This window comes from Schistocerca cancellata, chromosome 1, assembly GCF_023864275.1.
Source record: "Schistocerca cancellata isolate TAMUIC-IGC-003103 chromosome 1, iqSchCanc2.1, whole genome shotgun sequence".
Lineage (NCBI taxonomy): Eukaryota > Metazoa > Arthropoda > Insecta > Orthoptera > Acrididae > Schistocerca > Schistocerca cancellata.
In genome coordinates, this window is record NC_064626.1 from 1,019,437,588 (window position 1) to 1,019,449,009 (window position 11,422).

Here is an 11,422-nt window from a genome sequence, read left to right on the forward strand (position 1 = left end):
ACAGTGAGAGTTTTCTGTGCACATCAGAAATGCACCCTGTGTGGTAGGACCATAAATCACTGGTGAAACCTGCTGTCAGTCACATTATCATGGTACAATGTTCCTGGATGGTGAAGTGCTGTTGGGCATGCTCGAACCCACATGGTCAAGAAACTGGGCGACAGATTTGGTGGTTGAGTCAGGCGAACTTGATGTATAAAAATGTCCGTTATTAAGTTGTGAGGAAGGCAAAACTGGCGTAGCTTGATAGCAGTTGACTGTGTGTGTGTTTTTCACGAATGGTGGCGTTGCACACGGCACTACTGTATCTGATGTTGCGGCGCATAGAGGATCAAAGCACACATAGAGGATCAAAGCACGTGTGCAAATTTGGGTCCCTTTGAACACTACATGAGTGATCAAACATTACACAATTCTGGAAATCGTCCACTTCACCTTTCACATGGCGTGTACAGTCCAGCAGCATGAAACCTGAGTCCATTGTTTGAGGTAACGGCATAACACTCGGCCATTGTAGAGCAGCGAAGTTTGAGTTAACTTTGTTGGAGATCGCGAATCACTGTCCATTAGCAGCAAAACAACCATTGGCAGGGGATTGGAGTGGCCTGGTAGTAGTACCTGAGCCTCCAAATCCTCGTATAAAACGTTGGGTGAGGCAGCCATGGCATCGAACGTAAAACCTGTTGATTCCACACAGCCAGCGCAGAAGTCAGGAAAGACATGGAAACTTTGGAGTTACCAATATGGGAAACAGGAATACAGATAACTGTAGACGCAACAAACTGTTCCCATAATTGTTTATACATACATATATTTCAGCACAAAAGAATTTCAAAGACTGTATTTCATTCAATATTGTCAAAAGCTTTTTTATAAAATTACAAATGCTATGAGTCTGAGTTAGCCTTTCTTCAACCTATATTTCAATTTAAATAAAAGGAATAGGGTTGTTGGTTCCTGCATTTCTCCACAATCTGCATTTAAGTATTCAGGCAGTTTTTTTCAGGTAAAGGTTAGGTTGGTGTTAAGTGGTGAGTAATAATGTGTGAGAAGATAGTGCACAGGTCACACAAAAATTTAATTTACAATGTAAATGATGTCTTGTATTATTTTACTAAGACCGCATTTTTCTCATTATTTTGGGATATCTTACAAACCCAAAACAGCACATAAAAATTTACCAAGTTAAAGAAATAGGAAGAGGTTTTACATTCTGTCAGTGCTAGTGTCATTAAAGACTTTGAAGGGGTTATATTGTGCACTACACTCACTATACTATTCCATAAAATTGAGGTGTTTTAAGATTTGTACTTATTTGTGCGGATAAGGCCTGTAGCACAACCAGGTGGCAAATTGTTATTTGTCTGATACAAATAAATCTCTCGCCCCACTTTTTGTATCTGAATGAAATGTTTTTACAGTTAAGTACAAAATACGAATGCTTGAAAGGTGACACATTAAGTTGCAGATAGGCACAATTAAAAGACACTTACATATAAGCTTTCAGCCACAGCCTTTGTCAGAGAAAGAGAAACACACACCATTCATTCACTCAGGCAAACACACTCATGCACACATGACTGCCTAATCCTTGAGTTTTGGCCAGAATGTAACTATCTTGTGGGATGGAAGCAGCAGTCTGGAGGGGGCACGGAAGGAGAAGGAATAGCAATGTGCATGTGGAGGGAGAGAGGAGTGTTCTCTGGCAGAGTGTACAGGGACTGGAATGCCAACAGGCACAGCATCGGGAGGTTGTGGGGCAGAGAGGTAGGCAAAGCAGGGTGAAAAATGGAAAGAAGTGGGGAAAGATGTGTAAGTGCATTGGCAGAAGTTGGCAAATGAAAAGGGTGAGAGATGATAATAGGGAGGAGGTGATAGGACAGAGCAGGTCACAACTGTTGGAGGGTGTGGGAACAATGTTTTACCATAGGCTGAGGCTGGAATAGTTATGGGAACAGAGACTGTGTTGTCATGATAACTGACATCTGCACAGTTCAGAAAAGCTGGTGGGGGAGGGGAAGATCCAGATGGCTTGGATGGTGAAGCAGCCATTGAAATCAGCTGCATCTAGTGCCACAGGGTAGTCTACTTTGCTCTTGGCCAGTTTGATTATGGCCTTCCATGCTGGTGAACAAATGGTTGGTAGTCATACCAATATAAAAAGCTGTGCAAGGATTTCAGCAGACATGACAAATGGCATGGCTGGTTTCACAGGTGGCCCAGCGTCTGATGGGATAGGATAAACCTGAAACAGGACTAAAGGACTGGAACAGGGAGAGCTGGGTGCATGGATTGGTCAGGTGTTGTTGCACCTGCGTCTTCCACAGGGATATGATAATTGTGGCAGAGGTTTAGGATTGGACATGGCCTAGGGATGGACTTGGATGCTGTGGAGGTTGGGTTGGCTATGGACTCCTCTTTAGGAGGGGTGGGAAGGAACTCTGTGGATGTCTCCCATTTCAGGGCTTGGCGATATGTAATCAAAGCCCTGCTGAAGGATCTGGTTCAGTTGGTGCCATACACAACCTCAAAACAAATCCTGACCTAACCATCCTACCTGCACACAAAGCTTGCGCCACTGTTGTTGTGAGTTGCAGTGACTACCTGGCAGAAGGCCTCTGCCAATTATCTGACTCTTCCACTTATAAATCCTAACAGAGTGATCCCATTCCCATAGTCCAATGCAACCCCCAGTCCCTGCTTGAAGCCTTATATCCTTCCCAGAACCTCACCCCTGAATTCATTTCCCTCCTCACCACAATGACACACCACACACCCACTTTCTACATGCTCCCCAAAATCCACAAACCCAACAATCCTGACCTCCTATTGTGGCTGGTTAATGTGCCCCCACTGAAAAACCTTCAGCCCTCATTGACTAAAACCACCAACCAATCCCCTGTAATCTACTCCCATGTCAAAGATACAACCACTTCCTTCACCAACTCTTTAGCATCCTCACCCCTTTACCTCCTGAATCCCTACTCGTCACTGTTGACACCACCTCTCTATACATCTACATCCCTAATGCTTATGGTTACGAATACTACCTTCCTCAACATCCTTCAGATTCCAAACACACTACCTTATCCACCATACATCTTACTAACTTTATACTAACCCACAAATACTTCTCCTTTGAATGGAATGTATACAAACATGTCCACAGCACAACCATCGGCCCACATGGCACCCTTGTATGCCAACCAGTTTATGGGCTTTCTAGAGGAGACCTTCCTAGCCTCCCAAAATGCCAAACCCCTAGTCTGCTTCAGGTTCATTGATGATATCTTCATGATCTGAACTCAGGGCCAAGACACCCAATCTTCATTCTTTCACAACCTCAACATGTTCTCTCCCTTCCGCTTCACCTGGTCCTCCTCAACCCAGTGTTCCACCTTCTTAGGTGTTGACCTCCTCCTCTCTGGTGGCTCTATCTGTACCTGCGTCCACATTAAACCTGCCAACCACCAACAGTACCTGCATTTCCACAGCTGTCATCCCTTTCACACCAAAATATCCCTCCCATACAGCCTAGCCAGCTGGGGACAGCGTATTGGCAGTGACAAGAACACTCTTACCCAATATGCTGACAGTCTCATCAAGGCCTTCACAAACAGGACTATCCCTCAGATGTGGTGTGCAAACAGATCTCCCATGACATTTCCCCTGGCACCCCCAATCCTCCAACCACCCCCAACAACCAGCCATAAAGGAGTGTTCTCTTCAACACCCAATACCACCCCAGACTGGAACAATTAAAACACATCCTTCACCAGGGCTTTGATTAACTATCATCATGCACTGAAATGAGGGATGTCACGAGAGGCCCTTCCCACCCCATACTAAAGTGGTGTTCCATAGCCAATCCAAACTCTGCGACATACTAGTCCATCCCTATGCCACTCCCAGTCCCAACCCCTTGACAGAAGCATAATATCCCAGTGGAAGATGCAGGTGCAACAAGACCTGACCAATACACACACCCAGCTTTTCCTGTTCTAGTCCTTTCTCAGGTTTATCCTATGCCATCAGAGGCTGGTCCAGCTGTGAAACCAGCCATGTCATTTGTCATGTCTGCTGAAATCCTTGCACAGCTTTTTATATTGGTATGACAACCAACCAGCTGTCCACCAGCATGAAAGGCCACTACCAAACTGCGGCCAAGAGAAAAGTAGTCTACCCTTGGCACAACATGCAGCTGAACATATTGTTCTTGATTTCAATGGCTGCTTCACTGTCCAAGCCATCTGGATCCTCCCCTCCACTAACAGCTTTTCTGAACTGTGCAGATGTCAGTTATCATTACAACACATTCTCTGCTCCCGTAATTATCACAGCCTCAGCCTATGATAACACACCGTTCCCACACCCTCCACCCAACACTTGCATCCCACTCTGTCCTATCACCTCCTCCCCATCCTCATCTCCCACCCTCTTTGTTTGCCACCCTCTGCCAATGAACCACCCATCCTTCCCCATTCCTCTCCATTTTCCCTCCATTTTTCCCACCTCCTTGCCCTACAGCCTCCTGACACTGCACCTGTTGGCATTTTAGCCCCTGCACACTGCGCCAGACAGTGCTCCTCTTTCCCCCCATCCTTACTCTGCTATCCCTTCCTCTTCTATGCCCCCTCCAGATTGCTGCTTCCATTCTACGTGATAGTTGCAGTGTGGTCCGAACTGCTGGATTTGGAATATACGCATGCGTGAGGTATGCTTGCTTGTGTGGATGAATGGTGTATGTTTCTCTTTTTCTGGCAAAGGTGGTGACTTAAAACTAAGTGTAGGTGTCTTGTAGTTTAATGTGTCATCTTTACAATAATTAGCAGTCTGTCTTTTCCTACATTGTTGATATTCCTACCTGGAGTTTCAATTTCTGAAATAGAAATTTTTCCCCTTGTCAGGCAGAATATGTCAGTAAGTACAAGATAGATGCACTGTATAATTAAGTAAATGACAATAACAACAAATAATTACAGATTAGAGCAATTGCAAGAAAAATTCTCCATGTGGGTAAATATATGACAAAGACAATTAGTAATTAAAAAGGTAATTCACAAGAAATATTAGACAGTAATATAATAGTTATATGAAATAAAAATGGTTATAAAATAAAGTCTGCTGTTTATTTATAGCTTAATGAAATGAAAATCATTTACCACACACTCAAAAAATGCTTGAGAAGAGTGTAACAATTTACTTTTCATCAATTTCATAATACTAGTTTTAAATCTATTTACTGATACTGTGTAGACATTTTCAGCCAATTTTTTTGAAGTAGACAAGACCAAGATATTTGTAGCTGTTATGGGTCTTTGCCAACCTAACATATGACACATTAATTGTATGCCCACTTCTTGTTTTATGGTGTTGGATTGTCCTCAGGTTATACATACTTAAGTTTTCTTTAACAAAAACAAGGCAGTTATGGATATAGGCTACAGGTTAGGTACTTTGATTATATTTAGTTGTTTGAAATAATCTCTATGTGATTCACACAGGTTAAGTCCGGAAATGCACCTGATAACTTCATTTTGCGATTTAAACACTAATTTTGAGGCTACATAATTACCCCATAGTAGCAGTCCATAACTCAGATGGGAGTGTAAGAATGCAAAAGATGAATGTAATAGATGTACTTTATTGACACTGCTCAGTAGCTTGTACATCAGACAGATGGCATGTGCTTGTATGCCATATAATTTATCTCTGTGTGTATCATCATGTTTAAGTGAAATGCTTGTGGTGACTATCAACCACTCATACAGCACCTTTGTGCTTTGACCTAACAGACTCTTTGGTTCAACTTAATTTTTGTTTTCATGCACTGGTTGGTTTGCATGCTGTGTTTTTGTGTGTTCAATATTTGCAAATAAAATTGTGTTCAACAAATTAATATATGTTGGTGCTACTATTTCCTCATCTACTGCAAGGGGAAGAAATTACCACAAGCTAATAGTTTGGCAGTTTTGTTATCATGACTGGGAGCATTTAAATTAAATACAATGTCTTCAGTCTCACTGTCATTTTTCTGCAGTACATTTGCCTGAGACTAAGCAGTAAATCTCTCCATCAATACCACCATACTGTGCACATTTTTGAGGGTACTATCACACATGCCTATAGCATTGCATCACATGGTCAGTATCTCCTCTGATTAGCTCAGTAAATTTGTTTATGGCCAATAATACCATGTGGAATTTCTGTACTAATTGGCAATATTAAAATGTCATTCAAATTTTGTTTTCAAATGAGACTGATCAAGAAGTTTTTCAACTTCTTGTCTTAGAATTCTTTCTGTGAATATAGACATCTATATACAAGAAATGATTTTAGGTTTGGTTTAAATGTAGCCCCAGTATGTGCTCTTGTATTAATTACAAGAAAAATTTTTGAAATGAATCTACAGGCAATAAATCAACAACTAGAAACAAAATATGCTGATAAACATTGATTAGAAGTCATACAAGAAGTTAACTGTGATATTTCAATATTCTTAACAATACTACATGCACAGATTTGTAACTAGATGAACCTATTGTTTCTAGAATTAATGTTTTTCATACTTTGTGTTACACTGTAAACAGATACTGGAGCACCTGATTTCCATGGGAATGGACCTATTAGACTGTTGGTGGGACCCTGAACACAAGACAACCCTGCTACATGTTGCAGCTGAAACCAGTGTGGAAATGTTGAAGCAGGTATTGAACGTGAGGAAAAGTGTAGACGCCTTTGATAATGAAGGGTACTCTGCCTTTCATCGTGCAGTTCTGTCTGGAAATTGTGCGGTCATCAAATATTTTTTAGAAGAGATACAAACTCCTGTGGATCAAAGAGATGCAAAAGGGAGGACATCCTTGATTCTAGTGGCTGCAAGTGACAATTGGCACCTAATGAACTCATCAGTTCCAGACATTTTGCTTCATGCAGGTGCTGATGCTAGTGCACAAGACAATGAAAATATAACTGCTTATGATCTGGCACTTCAAAGCAGGAATCAAAAATATGCAGATCTTTTAGAAATGGCACAACACCTTTGTTAATTTCACTGAACAGTGTAAAGCTGGTGGTGCATAACTGCATCTATGTAATGTTTGTGTGACTTCTTAACAAGTGGCTAATGGCTTCATATTGACAGGGTACTTAGAGAGTTGTTACATGGTACAAAGTGCACATTTCAAGTTTACAGGATATCAAAAATGCAGTCTATAGTCTATAAGTGATATAAATTAATTGTATTTGAGCCAAAACAAACCATTGCTCTCCAGATGCACCTTTGTTCATTGGACACTACCAGTAATCCAAATGAAGCCAAGTTTTTTCTTTTCTATTAAGACTAATACAATGGATTAAAATCATCCAAAATCACAAACTTGGTAATTTCTCCATGCACTTGTACCCAGAGAATTAACATATCATCAGATCTATGCTTGATTCCTCTGTGTATGATTAAAATATTTCACTAAGCTGTAACATTTTATAAACAAACTCATCTTTTGGAAGCACTTGTTCAAAATTCATAGAAGTCTGAGTAGTCTACATATACGTCTCTGTGATTACTCTGCCATTCACAATAAAGTGCCTGGCAGAAGGTTCAGTGAACTACCTTGAAGCTGTCTCTCTACCGTTCCAGTCTCGAACGGAATGCAGGAAAAATGAGCACTTACATTTTTTTTTGTGCAAGCCCTGATTTCTCTTATTTTATTGTGATAATCATTTCTCCTTATGTAGGTGGGCGCCACCAGAATGTTTTCACAATCGGAGCAGAAAACTGGTGATTGAAATTTCATGAGAAGATCCTGTCGCAAAGAAAAACGCCTTTGTTTTAATGATTTTCACTCCAATTCACATATCATGTCTGTGGCACTATCTCCTCTACTTCACGATAATACAAAACGAGCTGCCCTTCTTTGTACTTTTTCAATGTCATCCGTCAGTCCCATCTGATGCGGACCCCACACTGCACAGCAATAGTCCAGAATAGGGCGGACAAGCATGGTGTAAACAGTCTCTTTAGTAGACCTGTTGCACCTTCTAAGTGTTCTGCCAGTGAATCGCAGTCTTTGGTTGGCTCTACCCACAACATTACCTATGTGATCATTCCAATTTAGGGTGTTTGTAATTGTAATCCCTAAGTATTTAGTTGAATTTACAGCATTCAGATTTGTGTGGCTTATCGCATAATCGAAATTTTGCAGATCTCTTTTAGTACTCATGTGAATAACTTCACATTTTTCTTTATTCAGGGTCAATTGCCACTTTTTGCACCATACAGATAGTTAGTTAGTTAGTTGGTTGTGTTCCATTGATCAGTCCCACGGTATGGTAGCCGTTATGATGTGGAACATGTCAAGTGCACAACAAATGCACATATGAAACAAATTTTTTTAAATATATATGTATATATTACAATACAGAGTTAAATATTAATATTTCTATTATTTACCCCATTCCCTTAAATGGCACAAAATGCATGTACTGTATTTATAGATTTATTTATTTCTATTCAAGAATTCATCTATGTTATAGAAGGAGTTGTCGTGGAGATATGATTTCAATTTATTTGGAAGTTATTACTCTGTCTGTCAGACACCTTATTTCATCTTGTAATTTGTCGAAAAATTTTATAGCAGCATATTTTACCGCTTTCTGTGCCAAAGATAGGTTGAGCAAAGGATAGTGTAAGTCTTGCTTTTGGGGGAACGCCAGATATTATTTCTGTTTTACTCGATGACTTTCTGTCTATTGCTACAAACTGTGACCTTTCTGACAGGAAATCATGAATCCAGTCTCACAACTAAGGCTATATTCCATAGGCATGCAGTTTGGTTAGAAGACACTTGTGAGGAATGGTGTCAAAAGCCTTCTGGAAATCTAAAAATATGGAATCAATTTGACGTCCCCTGTCAACAGCACTCATTACTTCATGGGTAAAAAGAGCCAGTTGTGTTTCACAAGAATGATATTTTCTGAATCCATGCTGTCTACGTGTCATTAAATCGTTTTCTTCAAGGTACTTCATAATGTTTGAATACAGTATATGTTCCAAAACCCTACTGCAAATCGACGTAAGTGATATTTGTCTGTAATTTAATGGATTAGTCCTACCTCCCTTTTTGGGTATTGGTGTGACTTGAGCAATTTTCCAGTCTTTAGGTAAGGATCTCTCTGTTAGCAATTAGTTGTATATAATTGCTAAATATGGAGCTATTGTATCAGCATACTCTGAGAGGAACATGACTAGTATAGAATCTGGACTAGAAGCCTTGCTTTTATTAAGTGATTTAAGCTGCTTTGTGACACTGAGGATATCTATTTCTATGTTTTTTCTATGTTTCTCATCTTGGCAGTTGTTCTTGATTGGAATCCAAGAATATTTGCTTTGTCTTCTTTGGTGAAGGAGTTTTGGAAAATTGTGTTTAATAACTCTGCTTTAGTGGCACTGTCATCAATGACTTCACTGTTGTTATCATGCAGTGAAGGTATTGATTGCATCTTGCCACTGATGTGCTTTATGTATGGCCAAATCTCTTTGGATTTTCTGCCAGATTTTTAGACAGTTTCATTGTGGAAATTATTGAAAGCATTTCATATTGAAGTATGCGCTATATTTCGAACTTCTGCAAAACTTTGTGAGTCTTGGGGATTTTGCGTTCTTTTAAATTTGGCATGCTTTTTTCTCTGCTTCTGCAACAGTGAACTGACCCATTTTGTGTACCATAGGGGATCAGTACTATCACTTATTAATTTATGTAGTATATATCTCTCAATTGCTGTTGATACTACCTCTTTGAAATCATTCCACAACTTTTCTATGCTTACATGATCAGATCAGAAGGAGTGCAGACTGTCTCTTAAAAAGGCATTAAGAGCATTTTTATCAACTTTTTAAAATCAATGTACTTTGCATTTCTTTTTGATGGTTGTAGGAGTTACGGTATTCAGTAGTCTATTTATCGTAATGAATAACAGTAATGCTAACCTAGCTGTGATCATTAATAATGTCAGTCATATCCAGTGAGACAAGCTCATTCTTCAATCACTTATTTACATTTTGTAACTGGACCTGGCATATTACAACTACATCTAACATCGTAAATTAAGTTATAAATAATTAGACACCACCTGCATTTGTGATAAATTGCCTTGAGCGACATTGCAGAAGGAAAAAAAAAAAAAGGTGTAAAATGGGGGTGACATACTTTTCTGAGCCAGCGCTATCCACAGATCACAAGATACTTCAGCAACAATTGAGTGCATTTTGAATGGAGTTCTGGAGTAGTATTCTTTCAAAATCAGACGAAATCTCGATGTGATCTTTATCCCAATGCATTACAACTTTTATAACATGGGAACAAGTTTTTGGTTGACATTTATTTCCAAAACATTCTTTTTACATGAATCTTTTTAAAAAAGTATTAAAATATCCAGTCTATCATTCGCTTCCTTTTGCCTCTTAGGTGGCTTAATAGTGACTCATGTTTTGACAAGCGTATTTGAAATTGTCCCAGTGGTGATCTATATCCCATAACAGTTATAAATAACATTTCCGGTAGCTGCAGTTCACAAGCGCAGACTTACAATTCTTGATCTAAGTAGAAATTACTGCCATCAATAGATCTGAACTTGATTTAATTTTTTACATGCATGACAACCAAGAATCAAGAATTTTTATTCACCATCAATAACTTAACAATGAAATAGGCTTTGTCATTATAACATAATACAGGATGTAGTAATAGATGTGGGGATATAATAATACAATAAGCTAGTATCAATTAACTATAGTATAAATATTAAGCACTGCAGTAATAAAATACACAATAGGAAAATTACTAAAAGCTAGTGTCAATAAGTTATAGTTTACTATGGAATGGTACAAAACCCGTAGAATAATAACTGGATAGAGCATACAAGACATAATTATACAAAATATAAATACATACAAGGTGTACAACTTTACTTCCACCATTTTTTCCCCAACATTTGAGGCTTTAATGAAAGAAATTGGTTACACGTGTATCATTCAAAGTATTTTCCATCACTGGCTGGTACTTTCTCCCATCTTTCAGGCAGTGTACGAACCCCACATGAAAAAATTGTTCAGCTTTTGAAACGATCCACGACTCAATCCAATTTGTGACTTCTTCATGAGATCGGAAGTGTTGGTCAGCCAGGCCATGCACCACTGATCTAAACATATGATAGTCAGAGGGAGCACAATGTCTGGAGAATACTGCAGATGGGGTAGGACTTCTCATTTTAATGAGCTTTGTCGTGTTGCAAAATCACTTTATTGTGCCTATCGCTGTATTGCAGTCATTTGCCCCTTAATGTTCTGCTCAAATGCGTTAATTGCATTCAATAATGAGCACCTGTGATTGTTTCACTTGGTTTTAACACCTCATAGTACACG

The 11,422-nt window shown here is 39.4% G+C and overlaps 1 protein-coding gene across 1 annotated transcript in view; it reads left to right on the forward strand.

Annotated features, from left to right (window-relative positions):
* LOC126089435 (ankyrin-3-like) overlaps window positions 1–8,417 on the forward strand; it is a 270,212-nt gene extending 261,795 nt beyond the window's left edge. The window contains exon 15 of the mRNA XM_049906909.1: window positions 6,591–8,417. Within this exon, the coding sequence (XP_049762866.1) occupies window positions 6,591–7,049 (459 nt within the window). The 3' untranslated portion in view covers window positions 7,050–8,417. The remainder of the gene's footprint in view (window positions 1–6,590) is intronic.
* The last annotated feature ends 3,005 nt before the right edge of the window (window positions 8,418–11,422 follow it).